Source organism: Danio aesculapii, chromosome 18 (genome assembly GCF_903798145.1).
Source record: "Danio aesculapii chromosome 18, fDanAes4.1, whole genome shotgun sequence".
NCBI classification, from domain to species: Eukaryota; Metazoa; Chordata; class Actinopteri; order Cypriniformes; family Danionidae; genus Danio; species Danio aesculapii.
Window position 1 is genome coordinate 56,224,840 of NC_079452.1, and position 19,196 is coordinate 56,244,035.

General features: G+C 35.1%; 1 protein-coding gene across 2 annotated transcripts; it reads right to left on the minus strand.

The window, feature by feature from the left end:
* Positions 1–351: 351 nt before the first annotated feature.
* Positions 352–17,401, minus strand: c18h19orf47 (chromosome 18 C19orf47 homolog). 2 transcript variants are annotated; one of them, XM_056478285.1, is made up of 8 exons: positions 17,364–17,401; positions 13,268–13,355; positions 11,639–11,753; positions 11,057–11,138; positions 9,519–9,632; positions 8,081–8,224; positions 7,882–7,958; positions 352–5,513 (listed from the first exon to the last, which is right to left on the minus strand). In XM_056478285.1, the coding sequence occupies exons 1-8, from the start codon at positions 17,380–17,382 to the stop codon at positions 4,977–4,979; spliced, it is 1,176 nt and encodes a 391-aa protein (XP_056334260.1). In that variant the 5' UTR covers positions 17,383–17,401; the 3' UTR covers positions 352–4,976. The 2 variants fall into 2 exon arrangements, with proteins under 2 accessions (XP_056334260.1, XP_056334259.1); XM_056478284.1 differs by having other exon boundaries at positions 352–5,516.
* Positions 17,402–19,196: the final 1,795 nt, after the last annotated feature.

A 19,196-nucleotide genomic window follows, 5' to 3' on the forward strand; every position in this document is an offset into this window, starting at 1 on the left:
GCTGTGATAGCTAGACTAAATTAATAACAGAAAACACAGAGTCAGCATTGACAGGCAAATGCTAAACAGTGATGAACTGCTAAAGTCCTTTTACAAATGGCTCAGTGTGCAGTAACACTGGAGACATAAGGGCTTGTGGAGTCCTTACCATCTGTGCTATTTACCAGCCCTCGCATTAAAGGCAGTTTTGTTGCTGGAACATCTATCCTTTATAGATGGACCTGACAAAATAAAGCTAGAATATGCTCTTAACCCCAGTTGAAGTTATGTTAAAATCAAAGCATCTCATAAAAAGTTAATGAAAGAAACAATACAAGAGATTTGTTTTATCTTTTTATATTCAATCCATTCCAAAGACAAATAATCGTCAATATTATAAACTTACCCAGTTAAAATGTTTTTTTTTCTCTCTCTCTCATATTATTCTTCAAACATAACGTAACAAAATTCAACATCTGAGATGCTTCAAATGAAAATATTTATAAAAAAACAAAAGAAAACATGACAAAACACAGATTGTGAAGGTAAATTCCTGTTACAAAAGGTTGACTGTTGGTTACTGTAGTAAACAGTATAAAGGGGTGAAAACTTACACAATACACAGGGGTCCACCTCCAGGTGAGTTGCTTGGCAACAGCATGTCAATACCAACATCATATTCGCTCTGCTTGGCCATGTAATACAACCCCTGGCAAAAAGTATGGAATCACTGCTCTTGGAAGATTGGAACATTCAAATGTTTATTGTATAGGGGGGGAAAAAAACCTCAAGCACATACAATTGACAAGAGAATTATTAGCCCCCCTTTCAATTTTTCAATCCCAAATGAGGTTTAACAAAGCAAGGAAATGTTCACGGTATGTTTGACAATATTTTTTCTTCTGGAGAAAAGTCTTATTTTTTATTTCGGCTAGAATAAAAGCAGTTTTATAAACCATTTTAAGGTCAAAATTATTAAGCCTTTTAAGCTATATATTTTTTCGATAAGTCTACAGAACAAACCATCATCATACAATAACTTGCCTAATTACCCTAACCTGCCTAATTAACCTAGTTAAGCCTTTAAATGTCACTTTAGGCTGTATAGAAGTGTCTTGAAAATATCTAGTCAAATATTATTTACTGTCATCATGGCAAAGAGAAAATAAATCAGTTATTAGAAATGAGTTATTAAAACTATTATGTTTAGAAATGTGATGAAAAATCTTCTCTATTAAACAGAAATTGGGGGAAAAATAAACAGGGGGGCTAATAATTCTGACTTCAACTGTACATGCCACAAAACTATTTTCATTAAACAATCCAACCTTCTGGCTGTATCAAACACTTGGCAAAAAAGAACACCGCAGTCAATTACAACTGTTTTCCAACAGAGGAAAAAATATGGAATCACACAAATTTGAGGAAAATGATATGGAAATCACCAAATAAAACACCACTAGTACTTTGTTGCACCACCTCTGGCTTTTATAAGAGCTTGAATTCTTTGACACATGGATTTAACTGTTGACAAATAGGATTCTTCATTAATCTGTCCAACTTTGTCTGTTTGCAGATGCCAGATCAGCTTTGCAGGTTTGCCTTGTCATAGACCACTTTCTTTAATTTCCACCACAGATATTCAATTGGATTGAGATCTGGACTATTTGCAGGCCATGCCATTATTATGTTATATAAAAGTATGTTATATTTAACATTATATGTCTTTCCTGCAGGAAAGTCTTTACAGATTTTGCCCTATGGCATAATGCTTTATCATCCTGAAAAAATTTCTCATCATCACCAAACATCCTTTTAAATGATGGAATAAGAAAAGTGTCAAATCTCAACATAAACTTTTTCATTTATAGACGATGTAATGACTGTCATCTCTCCCTTTACCTGGCATACAACCCCATATCATTAATGATTGGGGAAATTTGCATGTTTTCTTCAGGCAGTTGTCTTTATAAATTTCATTGGAACGGCACCAAACAAAAGTTCCAGCATCATCAGCCTGCCCAATGCAGTTTCGTGATTTATCACTGAATATCACTCATATCTAGTCATCCACAGTCCAAGACTGTCTTCCTTTATCATACTGAAACCTTGTTCTTTTCTGTTTACATGGTAATGATGGTTTTTGATTGGCTTTTCTGTATGTAAATTCCATTACTTTTAAGCGATTTCTTACAGTCCGGTGAAAAACATTGACTCCACTTTCTGCCTATTTGTTCCTCATTCGCTTGGTTGTGCAATTTTTGTTTTGAAGGCATACTGCTTTATGTTTTCTGACATCTTCATTGGTCTAGCAGTATGCTTCACTTGTACAATCTTCCCGTTTAATTTGTTCTTGGTCCAGTTTTTAGACACAGCTGACTGACAACGATCAACATCTTTTGCAACATTTCGTGAAGATTTACCTTATTTGAGAAGTTTGATAATGCTCTCCTTTGTTTCAACTGACATCTCTTGTGTTGGAGCCATGAGTTATGTCAATCAGCTTAGTTCAACACCTCACTAACAAGTGCAAACACTCTTTTTTAACTGCAGACTAATTAGCAGTTGTAAATTACATACAGTTTGTTTTAAAACTGCAAAGTACGTGGTGATTCCATATAATTTTCCTCAGATTTGTGTGATTCCAAGTTCCCACACTGTTTGATCTGTAAAAACAGTTGTAACTGACTAGTGTTCTTCTTTTTTTATTTTTTAAGTGTTTGATACAGCCAGAAGGTTGGATTGTTGACTGAAAATAGTTTTGTGGCATGTATGTGCTTGTTTTTTTTCTATACAAATAAAAATTTGAATGAACATCTTCTAAGAGTGGTGATTCCACACTTCCTGCCAAGGGTTGTACTTTTACACACATTTTTATTGGATAGCATTTCAAGTGTCCCTTAACACGCTGATTGTGTTTTTAAGTAACAGTTATGGTCATAAAAAGCGGTCACACAACACTTATCAATTCCACTCATAAGCATGCGAATGCAGGAGAGCAGAAATATTTTTCACATTTTGCTGTTTTCCGATGTGCAGTTTTAGTCAACTCTGACATGTAAATTCATATTTGTGAAACATTAAGGATATGTTGATCTCCTATATAAATACCACAGACTTTGCGGTGTTGAACAAAAGGATCATAGAAAGCACATATTTATTACATTATCAATGCAAAACGTATGTTTTGTAGTGTGACCGCAGCTCACGGATTGATTGAAATCCATATCAGAGCAATTTCAAGCCATTAAGGGCCTGATTTACTAAACAGAGCACATGAGCATGAGAACACAATCCGCTAAAAGCGCATATGGGACTGGAAGGTTCTGCAGAAGATCTACAGCCGGTGTACAAATTCAAAAATGTAAATGCACCAGCTCATTTCCATAATGACAACCATGGGTGATCTACTAATAACACAGGTGCAAGGAAAGCTTTTTTTGGGTTTTAAATAACAGAGCACATTTCAATAAACTGACTATAAATTTGGTCATTTTTGTTGTTGTGGTTTCATTGCCAAAGGAGGGTGTGCTGGTGGCAGTATTTGTTTTTCTTTAAAGGTGCAGCAGGTGATCTGCCAAAATGCTATCTGTTAGCATAATTTCTTTGAAACACAGTCCCTCCCAAGCCAGCCGTCCAAAGTCACGCCTCCTGAATCACGAACGAGCACCTTAAAGATGACAGTAGACAACCCACTAGATCATGTCATTCGCCAGTAAGAAAACTTTACAGTACTTTATAATACTACAATTCTGAATGAAAAACTATTATATCTAGCACGTTTTCAGTTGTGTGGCGAGAAAACTTGTCATAATGTGGAATATTTCATGCATGCAAGGATCGCTGGTCTGACTCTCTCACACGCTGTCCTAAAGCAACTACTGTATGCTTATTGGTTAACGACGGGGTGCAGGAATTACACTCATTACTAAGCCATACTTACATGCTGTTTCAGACCGAATATTTAGAGTAACATGGTAAACAATATAGGGAGCATGTCACAGGTTGTCATTGCTCAAAAATGAACCAATGTGATGTGAATATATTAATGATGCTACAGCAAAAATGTTTTAAAGAATCACCTACTGCACCCTTAATATAAAGATTTATATTAACCTGAGAGTTATTGTTTTTTATTTATCCATATTTGCATCATTGATCCTGTAACGAATCCTGTGGTCTGTTTAAGGATGCCATTAGCGTACACTTATCCCAGCTATCCACATTGGGTTTGACACAGCGGCATATTCTCATCCTGGATCAGCAAGCTTGCAATGGACCAAGCCAGTATGCACATATTAAAGATCAAGCTGCTCCTTTTCTGTTATCCTGTCTATCTTAGTTCAACTTTTGAGCAATACTCTATGATATTTCAGTGCCCAACTGATTTCCACTGGATCAACAAAAACAACATCTCACTATTTTATATTCCACTAAAGAAAGTATGTCAGTGTTTTGGAATGACATATTGGGTGAGGAAATCACATCAATGGTTGAACTATCACTTTCAAAACATTGAGGTAAGAGGATGGTTAAACATAAGCTTACTTTCTGTAAGCCGAGGTGTTTGTGGTAAACGTAGCACATGCTTTCACGTACGTCTCTTGGCTAATGTAGTAGGGAGAAAAAAAGGGGCATTTATAGCATTTGATGCGGGGCGCCATGCTTCAAAAATATAACTACAAACCCCACTTTAATATGGAAAAACTTTTCACTTACTGGGGCGCAGGAGAGTTACTATAAAAGTAGGAGACCGGGATGAAACATGTTTCCTATAACCAAACAGAAGTGCAACAGGTATGTCAACGCTGACTGTTAACAGATATTGCAGCACTTCTTTTTTTTGTTTGTCCCCTACTTTCAAAATCAAAACACTCCATGAGGTACAGCATATCAACAACCCATTCATCCAGGTCGTTTTTTTTTCGTTCAAATAAAAATTCAGGTGAGTTTTAGGTTATAAAAGGGGCAAACTGGATAAAAAAAAAGAACCATTTTCAGTTTTTCCGGGCACCCAGTCTTTTGAACACACTGACTGCCCCAGCGTCCATCTGAGCCCCATGAGTGTCGCCTGTGCTACTACTGACCTTCGGGCTGGCCAGAGCAAAGCTGCCCTGGCTTTTGCATCTGCTACTCGTGACTCGACTGTCCTGGGTGTCCGTGGACTGACTGACTGGAGAGGTGGAGGAGGTAGGCTTGACTGACGGCGCCTTGCCCAGTCTCTGCAGGATGCCAAGTTTGGGTGTCCCCTGCTGGTTAGAGGAGGAGGTAGAGGAGGAGATGGGTGCTGAGGTTTCAGATGGGGGGAGTTTATATTTAGCGCCTAGTCGCCGCAAAGTGAGCGGTTTAGATTTGGTGGTCACAGTGTCTTTTTTAGAGGATGGAGGGGGTCTTTTGAGGACGCCGGCGTACTGCAGCACTGAGCCCTCGCCGTCACTGTCATTGTCCTCAAAGGTGTCGGTAACGCCATCTGTCTTTTCTCCGCTCTCTTCATCATCCTCAGTTTCACCCAGTCGGCTAAACACACCTGTTGGCTGCTGCACAACAGAAGAGAAGACAATGAATCAGTAAGCCAGGATATTCAGCAGTGTTACTGCACTCAAATAAAGGATTACTGCTGTTTGTTCAAACTACCCGTTTAAAATGAGCTGAAACAACACAATTCTTGTCATTTCTTTGGCCAATTTATTTGTTTTATGTTCAGTCCACTTAAATTGTAAGTATTAAGTTAACTTAAGCGTTTTGTGTGGGAGAACATGAAAGAATTGTGTTGGTCCAACAACCTGGTTGGGGGATTTGTACTTCCCAGCATGCTTTGCGTGGGATTGTATTAAGAGAAGGAAATTGACAATAAAACTAATCTTAAGTGTTTAAAGTTAAATAGAAAGACTTGTAGTTTAATGTTTAAGATTCACTTTAGTTTGAAGATTTAGAAGAGGTCCATGTAATGCTTTGATTACAGATTACCACATTGCAGAAGCAATCATGCTTTGGGTGTTGGCAGCTTAATTAGCAAAACTGCTGTTTGTTGCTTTGCTCAGTGAGGCAAGGCAAGTTTATTTATATAGCACATTTCATACACAGTGGCAATTCTAAGTGCTTTACATAGGTACGCAATGTAATGTAAAAGGAGCAACATCATCCATGACATTCTTAACTTTAGAGTTAAACAAATCAAGGAGAATATCAACAGAGTCTGCAGATATGCTTGGTGCTAGCGATAAGGCCTTCACTAGTGTTCTCATTTATGCATCTCTTTCTCACAGGGACAGATCTGTCTTCAATGGCTGGAGTGATCAATATATCAAAGAAAGTACAGAAATGATCAGATAGTGTGACGTCCTTAACAACAGTCGATGAAATGTGTAAACCCTTAGTTAGAATTAAATCTACGATAGTGTGTGGGTCATTGTACATGCGGAGTCAGACCGAAAGTGTTAAAAACAGTCATAAGCAATAACTGTCCTAAAATTAATTTGGAGATCAGTCTCAATCAACTGCATATGTAACCCATGCGTAAAAATGGCTCTTTTTGTTCATTTAGGATAACTTTAAATAAAACTAAGAGACTTTGAAATGTTCGACACATGATAGACATACATGGTATTATCAGACCTTTGAGTTTAAGTTAAATAAAAATACAAATGTATTTCAACTTTTATTTGATAAAATTGTGTTGGACCAACTCAACTGCATTTAATTGTGCAAACAGTTTTTTTAGTTGGTGCTACACAAACTGATTGGATGGAAATCCTGCTTTCAATTTAATTGAGTTCATCCAATGAGTTATTTTTGAGTGTGGTAGCAACATTTTATAATAAATCACTTCAGTTAATGCTACAGGAATCATGAATTAACTAATAGTACGTTTACTATTACTACCGGTTTCAGAGACAAGGCTTAACACTAGTATTGACTGACCAGTTTTAAATGAAAATAATTTGTAATGACATCTTAAAATACAGGCTTTGTCTCAAGATGCACAAGAGGTAATATCATTTTTATAAAAGATGCTTAAACAGCCTGTGCATAAAATGTACTCACTATTAACTCTCCTTAAAGTAGATAAGAGTTTCTTTCTTCTGTTGAACACAAAAGAAGATATTTTGAAAAAAACATGTAAACATTGAGTTACACAGTAGGAAAAAGAAATACGATGGAAGCCAATGGTTACAGGTTTTCAGGTTTCTTCAAAATATCTTTAGTATTTAACAGAAGTACAAAGTCAAACAGATTTTTAACAAGAAAAGGATAAGTAAATGATGATTTTCAGTTTTGGGTGAATTATCCTTTTAAGCTAAGCCACTAAGCCCTAGAGTGTGTGGCATAAAGTGAGCGCCATGTTTTAGCACTGTCGCAGAGGGGCGATAAGTCACTTTCAAAAACTTTTTCATTCATTGTTCCATGCTGGTGGAATTGTGGGACTTGTGGAGCTACGCGTCGATGGATTTGCTCTTCAGTGTTTCGACTTTAAGCTGTGAAAATTAAAATCACACTGAACTGAAATCTGAAAACTGGACTGACACCGTATCAATTTACTAAACTTCTATGTTAAGCTGCTTTGACAAAATTTACACTTTAAAAGCACTATAGAAACAAAGATGAACTGAATTGAATTGTAATGATCGTCCTACTCCCACACGGACTGCAGATTCACTAGTATTAATCAAACGACAGCTAAAAGCCCATCTCTTATGCAATCACCTGAACCCATGTGAACAAAACAAAGACCCCTCTTCTGTCCCCCTCCTCATCACACAACAACCCCAAACTGAGTGTGCCTCACACAGGTTAGTGAGCTTGACAAACCACCTGCAGAAAATACACTCTTTCATCGCTCTGACACTTTAAGCGATGAGCACCTGTCACATTCAAAAAAACACAACACAAAAAGATTCTCACCTTAGTGTTGGAGATAGTGTCTGCTTTAGACTCTGCCCCAAGTCTGTCAAAAACTGAAGTTCGCTTTAAAACCTTGGCTGTGGTAATGAAAGTGAACATTAAGAGAAGACATCAATTTGGACTAACTGTTGATTTACAATTGAGCAAATCTATTTTATTTCTTCAAATTAAAACAGTTTCAACAAACATTTGGGTGTACCTTTCTTATCCTGCTGTGCCAGGATGCGTCGAGTGCGAGCTGTTGTACCTTTTGGCATGTTTATGATGTATTTCCCTTCCATTTCTCTAGTGACTCGTCTGCGCTTCACTTGCAATCCATTTTCTTCAGCTGGTTTGCTGGGTGCTGCAAGGTGTAAAGAAAAGAAAATAAGTTTTAAATCATGCAGTTCCATTTTATATAGTTAATACAAACTCTAATAATGAATTTACTGTCTGTACTGAACATTGCTTTTACTTTGAAAGACATTTATTTCTCTTTCTAATCAGCAAATATGCTTCACTCGGATTATAAATCAACTAAATAACTAAGAATCCTCCAAAAAAGTTTTCTATTTAAATAATAAGAACTAAGGCTGGGCGATTAAACAAAAAGTAACCAAAATCGACATTCAGAATGATAACATTTTTCCAGTTTGATTTTTTTCAATTACTTTCCCTAAGGCATGTGGAGTCACGTGACACCGCTCTGATAGCCACACTTTGCAGCCACATCTGATCTCTGGTCAAGTAGGACGATGGACTCATTCTTGAGCCTTACTTTGCACTACATTGACGATGATTGGAAGCTGTGCTGAGATGCCTTGAGACGACATATTTTCCATTACATTTGTTTTCAGAATATGCAAGAAATTAGCTATTTAATATATTATTTATTTACAGGATATACAAGAGTTATTTTATTTAGAAGAGATACTACTTATTTTCTACTTTAATATGAAACAGAAACACTAAAAATTATTTATTTTGTTTCCAAAAGTGCAAGTTATTTATTTTCACTTTTTTATAAGAAAAAAGTGACTGTTGGTTTTATGCAATGTGCGTTTTAATTTCAGTTGTTCAACATTGATGTTTAATAAATTATAGATAGTAGATAGTGTGTGTTTACTTCAGTTATTTTAAAATCATTCATTCAAAAATCTCTCACTTGTAATATGTAAGCATATTTACAGTACAAACCCTGTCAGTGAACTATGAGGGCAAAAATAAATAGATAAATAAATAAAATAATGGTTCATTAATCGTAATCGAGTTAAAATTAATTGAGATTTTGATTTAAGGCCAAATCGGCCTGCCCTATAATGAACTAGCATTCTTGAGAATGCTTTATAAATGGCAATTCAGATTGGGTACAAAAATATGTATTTCCTTCAAATGAATATATTTCCTTTCTTTATATTCTAAATTACAAATCAAATATTTAAAAAAATAAAAAAATATTAAAAAAACCTAAAAATATATTAAAAAAACATTTTTTCAAAACAAAATTTAAAGTCATTCTAACCCTTTTGGGAATGCTAGATATGCATGTATCAACAAACTAGCAAATGTTCAGTGAAAATCTGAGCAATCAAAGACCGGTATATGGAAAAAAAAAAAAAAAAAAAAACATTACTCAAACAAAGTCTAATTACTTGTACCGGTTTTGGCACTGGCATTGGAGACGGTAACAGAAATTCGGTTGTCAGGCCGGCGAGCAGGCGTGCTTGGTGGAGAGTCCCGGCTCAGAGCATTGGCGATCATGCGTGTGGCAGCTGTCAGAGGAACATGAACATTACCAGTGCTACAGCTAAAGATAAATCACTCCCTGTATGAGCAAGCAGCACAAAAACTGCACATGAAAGGACACAAGTACACACACTGTTGAAAGCAAAAACATTGTAGACCTCCTTTCTAATTAAATATTAGTTGAATAATTTTTTTCTTATTTCCCAAGTCCTGTTTAATGGACAGAGATTTTTTTCAATGCATACATTTAGTGGCTATTTTGTCTTTGCCATGATGACAGTAACGTAAAGTATTTTATTTATTGTCAGCAATGTCAGCAACCAAGGCAATTTTCATGACAAGAACATTTCAATAATAAATATACAATTTAAAAAATCATCAAACAAATGAATACATAAATTAAATAAGATTTTAGCGCAAATACATGATAAAAATTCTAAAATCTTTCCTGGTGTCACTTAGCTAAAAATGTCCTTAAGAGAGTTAATTTCATTAAAAAAAAGCTGCGTCTCAAATGGTACACTATACATTATGCCCTAATGCACTATGTACTTATGCACTTACACACTCAACAGCAAAGTATATGTAGGTAGTGTTGTCCCAAATGGAGCACTAATCTTTTTTTACTGAGTGGAAATTCAAACCGTTTCCTTGATGACATGACCAAACTATCAAACAATACCTGCCATAAGTATAACTGTATTCACCATCGGGAGGCGCTATAATCATTCTCGAAGGAGAATTTTGCTTTCACCATCCAAAATAAATAGTTATCCAACACATGCGCCGGATAGCTCCGCCTCTTCCGCTACCTGAGCAAAACTGCGGTCATTGAGTGTGTGAAGTGTCCATCATTACACACTTCATATTACCGGTTGAATAAGTGCATCATCTGGGTAATTAAAGTGCACTTATTATTTTTAGAGTTTTCAGTGTGAATGCACTACTTAAACTATTTATACTACAAACTGGCGTAGAATAGTATAAGTATGCAATTTGGGACGCAGCTAAAGTCTTCTGGAATCATTAAAAGCAGGACAATCCAGTAAAATGAGCCATGATGACTACATAATATTTTGCAAAATACTAGTATACAGCCTCAGTGCACTTTAAAGGGTTAGATGGGTTAATTAGGTTAACTAGGCAAGTTTGGTGAATTAGGCAAGTCATTGGACACGAAGTTTCTGTGGCCAATTGAAAAAAGAATTCTTAAGGGAGCTATGAATTTTGACCCTAAAATCTATTTTTTTTAAATGCTTTTATTCCAGACAAACTAAATAAGTATTTTGTCCAGAAGAAAATACTTTTACAGGAAATACTCTGAAAATGCCCTTTGCTCTGTTTAACATTACTTTGGAAATAACTGAGAAATAGTAACAATTTCAAAGGCAGGCTCATACATTTGCCTTCAACTGAATATGGAAAAGAATTTGATACTTCAAATACTCACGAGTGTTAGCAGCACGCCTCAGTTCAGCCTGTACACTAGTCTGTCCAGACGAAATGGCCTCAGTTGTCATTTTACACAGATCCTACATTAGAAAGAAATAGGCAGTACAGTTCACATTAAGAATAATGAAGTCCGGAAATGCACAGGTGCACATGAGAGACAAGGATGTAATGTATTTTTTATTTAATGCCATGTCAGGAACCAAGGCTATTTTCATGGCAAGAACATTTAAATAATAAAAATATAATTAAAAACAAACAAATGAATACATAAATTAAATGTGATTTTTAGTGCCACTACATAATTAAAATTCTAAAATTTTCCTAGTTTCACTTTATTAAAAATGTCTTTAAGAGAGTTCAATTCATAAAAAAAAAGCTATCTGGGATAATTAAAAGCAGGACAGTCCAGTAAAATGTTGAGAAACAAGGATGACTTTCAATGGTGAACCAACGCTTATATGAGCATCTACAGACTTGAGTCAGAGATAAAAGATGATCATGTTAATTCAACCTCTTCATAATAACATTAGTTATTTTTCGCACAAACAATTATTTTACATAAATTCAACATTGAACTCACCTGTCTATACACATGCTTTGCATGTTTGAGAATAGCTATGATGTCTCCAATGACTGTGATTCCTAAGTCCATCATTATTTCTTTACTGAGGTCCATAAGCATATTTTTCTGAATCCTGAACAGAGAGAAGAAGCTGATGATTTTATTTTATTTTTACAAGACATAAGACATTCACAGCATCCACAGCACGTGCTGAGTAGTGCACTTTTGCTCATAATGTTGTTTGCTCACATTGTGGAAAAGACCTAATAAAACATATAGGAGAAGTCGCACAGAAATGCCACTTGTATGGCTGTGGCTTGTATTGTGTGAGAGGAACTTAAGAGCTCAGCAGCTTACAAGGTCTCGATTATTTTTCAACATCTCAAAATATTCTAACAATGGTTAGAGGTTTTCAGCTTTCTTCAAAATATTTTTTTAACAGAATCCAGAACTCATGAAGGTTTGGATTCACTTGAGGGAAAGTAAATAGTGAATAAATATTGATTTTTCAGTGAACTATCTCTTTAAGAAACCCTGCTGAGTTTAGCTTCAATTTGCTTCAACACACCTGCCAGAAAGTTTCTAGTACATCTAGTAAGAGCTTGATTAGCTGGTTCAGGTGTGTTTGGACACCCCTGCTTTAAGACATATCCTGGCTAAATGACTTCTTAAAGGGATAGTTCAGCCAAAAAATACCTCTGTCATCATCTACTCAATTTATTTTTGTCTTTGTTACACACAACATACATGCTACAACACATTTAGTATAATTACACAAATAACCATAAAAATTACTGTCAGCCATCCCTAACTCCATAGTAAGTACATGTAGCTAATTAATATAATTTAGTACTTAAATGTAGTGTTACACTGTACCAAAGACATGGTCCGCTAAAGTGCAACCTAGTTTCATTTCGTCTGCTGAATGATACTTTTTGAAAAATGCTTTTATCCAAACAGTTGATGGTAACAAACTCAATTCCTGGAGGGCCGCAGCTCTGCACAGTTAGGTTCCAACCCTGCTCCGACACACTTTAGCTGCAGTCACACTGCACTTTTCTCCCCATAGACTTTCATTCATACGCATGCAAATGCGTCAGACAGCAAACGCAATGTCGCGCGGCAAGTTTCGCATTTCGCTGCGTTGGAAAGTTGGAAACTCGGACCTGCTAAATCGCACCACATGATTGCGTGAGACCAATCCAGGATCAAAACATGACCTCTCTGGACAGGAATTTAAAATATGGACCAATCGCTTGCTTTTTTTAATGTCTAATCATCTTGTTTAATCCCGCCCCTTTTTGCAGCAGCGCACGACAGAATTTCGCATGCACAAACTCTAGTGTGACCTCAGCTTTAACTGCAGGTTTCAAACAAGCCTTAAGGACTCAATTAATTTGATCAGGTGTATTTAATTAGGGTTGGAACTAAACCTAGCAGAGCTGCGGCCTTCCAGGAACTGAGTTTAACACCTGTGTTTGTGTTTAGAAGTAGAATCTCACACAGGTTTGGAAGAAGTGAAGGCTGAGGAACTAATGACAGATTTTTATTTTGCCCAAACTATTTAATAACAGAAACAGTATAAATACAGAGTTCTAAAAATGTCTATTTGAATGAACTCAACATGAATAGTCAATCATTTCTCACCTGTTATCAACAAATGAGACGGCATAGTTGACAGCCAGTCCAGGAGGGATCCCAGCATCTTTAAAGAACTGGATCCATTCTGAGGTGGCTAATGTAGAAAAAAACAGTGATTAAATACATTCTAATGTAGTGTGTTAAAAAGAGTTTTTGTCCTAACCATATGCAACATCTCGATTTCAGAAATGATGATCACCTCAGCAATTGATTATATGCTTTATTAGTGTTAAATGCTACCAATGTGAGTTTGAAAACCATTTCACATGACATTTATTGCCATACCACTGAATGCAGCAGCAGTAGATAGTTTACCTCAGATCTTGAAAAATGACTAGCAAACGATTTGAAAATTAAAGCCAGAACTGTCTCTCAGTGCAAACCAACATCAGTCAGTCAGTCAATCAGTATCCTATTAATAATGTTAAAGAGGTTTAATATGTATTAATTAGAGTATTTCATTGGGAGTGCATTGGCTGATATCTACATGAACGGCTATGGTTTCTGTCATGTTGTGATATAGGGTTTGATCACAGTTGTCATTCTGTTTTATTAGTTTGAAAATTATACATCAAAACATTTTTTACATTTATTTTGTGACAGAACCTAGACCTCAGACCTCCAAAATGATGCTGGTGTGCTGGGCTAAAATGTGTTTGTTGCCTCTGCATAATTTGTGACAGTATTTTTTATCAGTTGAGTATAAAGGAGTCATATAACAGCCACACCAAGACTCCTTTCATGCACACAAATTATGTTCTGCAGCAAGAAAACACCTAAAACAGGCATGCCTGAGCAGTCTGTCCTGTTTTTGTACTTCTTTAGACAACTTGTGCTTTGTTTAGATGTCTTTGAGTTCATATTTCAGTCGAACCAACACCAAAACACTAAGACTTTTCTCAGTCCAACTGCACCAAAGTTTGGATATCAGCATTCACACCAATTCAATAAAACATAAATAGTTTGCCAAATTTGAACATTAAGAAAGCAAAAATATACAAAAATAATGCAGTTTCAAAATGTTGATTTTTTGGTTGCTTTACAGCTCTGTAAACTGTCCACATTCCATACATAATGACAGAAAACAAGACCTGTTTCTGCTTTGTTTAGGCCTTGGGGCTGAGTTGCATTTATATTTCATCTTTATTTTGAAGAAGACTAAAGGGGGTCACAAACCAGACTAGTGCAACACTGCTTTCTTTTAAATCTTTAACATTAGTTTTCTATGTGTAAACACATATTAAGTGGTCTCAGTCTGGTTGTTTGGTGCACACCAAGGTTCAGATGGCAGCATTCACACTAATTTAAATCACAAGGCCATTTGTACAGGACGTGAAGTGCAGTGTCTTTAAAATGATAAACCTGGGTGGCATATACAGTAGGCATGGGCCGGTAAAGCATTGTGACGGTATGATAACCTTGAATAAAATATCACTGTTTCATAGTACACAGGCAAGAAACAACTTTTCCTCTATTGGACACAATTTATTTTATTTAAAGAAACATTTAAAATATTTCAGAACTGTAGTATTTGCTGTGGATCGTAATCTTCTGCTAGAGATACTGTGGCCCCAAGAAACTAAATAAAATAGTCACAAAAACATGTAAAAATAAAAACTTTACCTGAAACGTTGGTGTGGTATATCAGAAAATTCTGGCGGTTTTAAACCTTGACTTTTTTAAACCACGGTAAACCTTGAAACCGGTTATCATCCCGTACCTAATGTACAGATGTTGAATGGCTCCGCTGGTGTGCATACACTCATACAAAACTATTTTAAAGACATGGTGCAGCACTTCTAATCTGGTGTTCGAACACCTTAATAGAGCAATCGCTCCCGATTTTGTTCAAACCAAACCGAAACTGTAATATGTAAACAACATACCCCTTACAGATCATAGTCTTTTTGTAAGTTATTTGCTTATCTGCTAGCTCTCAGATATCGGCTTGTATGATCTCAGAGAAAAGTATTGCGTGCTATAAAAATATTTACAAAAAATACTGAGGTCTGGAATAAGAATCTAAACAGAGCTTTTAACGAGCAACTAAATTATAAAAATAAATCACTTTGTAATATATTTTGTAGAAATCATTTGACTATTCATAGTGGACAATAATTGGATGCCTTTTTATGGTTACTTTGGGGGAAAATATAATAAAATAAGCCCTGAACATCAATTCTAGGAGGCAGATCCACCAACATGGAAATGAGGTCAAACTCAGCAGCATATGGGACATGCATGACAAAGAGAGAACACATGGCCAGAAGAGCAGCTGCATCGGGTGTTATTTATAAAGCAAAGAGTCTTGTGTCAGTAATGGAGTTCTCCTGCTCAACAAATAGCTGAATGGGTACAGCCTATAATAAATTAATAAAAGGCAAACTGAAATTAAAAAAATAAGCACTCTAAATATTTGTATTTACTATGTATAAATATATTGATAAATATTGTAAATATATGACATTAAGGCATTCTTGAAACTTTTATTACATTAACTCAATAAAATTTGTTTAAAATGCTTACAAAGTGTCTAAATTGGTCTTCAGTGTGTTTAAATGTTAAGCAAGCTAGTTTTACACCTCAACACTTCATTCTTAAAAACGGTTTATATACAGGGGTCCCACACTTTCATCAACAACAGATTCAAGGACATTTTAAAGCACCCTTAATTTTAAATCAAGCACCTTTAATTGTACTTCATACCCCACCATATGTAGTACCATGAAAGTCCTTATTGTACTTAACATTTACATTAAAAATGTCATTTTCAGACAAATTCACTAATCATGTATTTGACATTTTAGCCTTTGCTGCCAGAAAAAATATACTGATAAACTGGATCAGTGACAAACCCCTCATTCATATGTCCACTGAGGCTTTTCATCAAGTCTGGACTCCTTACTTGGATTTTATTGATGTTTCTTTAAGCTGCATTTTGAGTTATGGTACGTCATAACTGAATTTATGTATTTTATTTTACTATTATTTTATCTTTATACATGTTCATTTTGTTTATTTACTTACTATTATTGCTATTATTTACTATAACTTTATTATTTATGAAGTCATGTTTATATATAATTTATTCAGATTTTCTTTAGCACTGCATTGTTAAAATGGGCATTGTCTGTTGGTTTGTTACAATGCGTTTTGTAATTAATAGTAAAAATGTTAATAAAATGATGCAATTTAAAAAAAAAGTCATTTTAAAAAAACTGACCATTTTTAAAAAGTCATGTTCAAAGAGCCTTAATAAAATCTTTTGAATTAAATACTGGTAATATTCAAAGGCAGACATTTTTTAAATATTGATCAAACGTGGATTATTTGCCAGTGTTTTTGTACAAGATTTAAATGAAAGATTTTTAATTTAAGAATTTCTGTTTATTTGTTCTGTTTTTGACAGTTGAGTACAATTGTTGGAACAAAACAAGTTTAATTAAATATTTTAAGCACTTTTAAGAACCTGTTTGTTTAAGTATTTTACAGATCTTGAATCCATAGTTCTGAAATTCAAGTACATTTAAATACTTTCAAAAAGCGTGGAAACCCTGTACATAGAACACCAACTTAGGTGTTTTATCAATATAACAAATAACGTTAACCTATTAAAAATAGTTGATGCTTTAAACAGAGAAAGCAGTTAGCTATTTTATAAACATGCTTACATACACTAATACACATCTAAACGTTATTAGGACATTAGAGATTATTAATAGTGACTTACGGTTAACGAGTCTACTAAACGCCAATATCTATGCATCTTATTACCAAAATGTCCACAAACCAAACTACGGTATACACATGTTTAAATCTATCCACTAGTATGATATATTACAAGACTTCTGTAGGTGATAAGCAGCGAATAAATAACAAAGTTGTCTTAAAAACAAGACAATAGTAATGCAATGCGGGGCCTGTTTCATTGAATCTAGTCGCTATATTTGGCTTTAGCCCTTTATGACGACCACACCTAAACCCTCACACGACTTTCTCGGCTCGGGTTCTCACCACGGAATTTCAAATGTTGATTTAAGCCCATTTACAGACGCGTACAGTGACCACCTTCCAATTGACAAGGGTCATTTCTTTCTCTTACCTGTTGTGACGGTCGCCATCTTCCCAGGGAAAAACCGACGCGTTGCGGAAATCTTGTGACGTAACATCCTCTCCGTCTTCGGAACAACTCGGCCGACCCGAAAGTTCCGAATGATCACTGGACGACAACATGGTTTGTTTAACGTTAACGGTTTTTTATTTTGCTCCAGTGGGTCAAGTTGCGTGTAAGTTATCATAACGATTGGAAGAAGGTCGATTTTATACGGAATCTGCCATGACAGATGGTCATTATTCACTTACATTATATGGAAAAGAAATGTAATGCAAAGTTAAAGTGACATTTTGTTTAACGTTACACATTTTAAACCTAATTAAAAAATCATCCATGACAGAAATTCACACTGGGCAATAACAACACCAGGGTAAGTAAACGCTGATGATATTAATAAGGTAAACTATTATATCATATTATAAAGTTCTGTTTATAATGTATCCACTAGAGGACGTTATAACCCCATGAATATCATGTCCTTGATCGCCTGATTCATGGAATTTTAGTGTTTTGATGTTATATTGCAATTATTCATTACATTACAGTCAAATCACTATATTTAATGATCACAATACAGCCCCAATGAATTACGAATAATTATTTATAAATATTAAATCTTTATACTATACTAATATTCTTAAAGCCACTAGGTCTAACCCATTTGTCAGTATTTATTTTTCATTCATTCATTTTCCTTCAGCTTTTATTTTTTATTCATCGGGTGTCACCACAGCGGAATGAACCGCCAACTTATCCAGCATATGCTTTACACAGCAGATGCCCTTCTAGCAGCAACCCAGTACTGGGAAATACCCAAACACTCTCACATTCACACACATACGCTATGGCCAATTTAGTTTCACCTATAGCGTATGTCTTTGGACTGTGGGGGAAAGTCAATAAGTAATTATATTGCTTTACTGTACTATTTATTTGACCATATATTATTCTTATTTTTTTCAATGCAATGTGTTTCATCCCCTGGAAAAATCTCTGCACTGAGCTGCCAAACAATTATTATTATTATAATAAACAAAAAAGTAAAGTGTAAATAATTATCAACTAGCACATATTCTATACATTGTTAATTTGCTGTTAAGTTACAAATGGTACAATTTATTATGCGTGAATGCTAACCCTCACACAGTCTCAGGTCTCAAAAAACACTTGCAAAATGATAAAGTGTAATCCAGACTCAACATTGCGTATACTCACAACGTGACTATTGCGAATGATAACATTGCAATATCGATGCTGAAACGATATATTGTGCAGCCCTACACTACCTGACAGAAGTCTTGTAATCGATCCCTGTTTTAAGAGCAAAAAATAATAACTAGGACTATTATAAAAAAATGACTATTTTATTTTTTTATTAAAATAAGAGTAATTTAAAGGCCTTTGCCTTTCATATTAGCCACTTCTGATACCAAATGATCAACTAGAAGTTAAGTTATTATTTATTGTTCCTAAAACTTGGCGACATAACGTTTGTTATGTAGTGTACATTAAATATACATATATTCAAACACTGTATATGGATCCAATTCTTTTAGATGTCAGAAGTCATATGCATTCAGAAAGCAAAAGTCCCTAGATTTTAGTTTTTAGACATACATTTTACTCAGTACAATAATCAGTTGATGATTCAATTCTTTAAATATTGCAAGACAGAACAACCCAATGAATTCAAGTAGAGATATTCATCGTATTTTTTAAAATATTGGCTTGTTTCTGATCTTAATTACATTTGACCCCATTTTTTTCTAATATTACACTGGACTTCATGAACTCACACATGTTTGTAAAAAGAGCAGATGA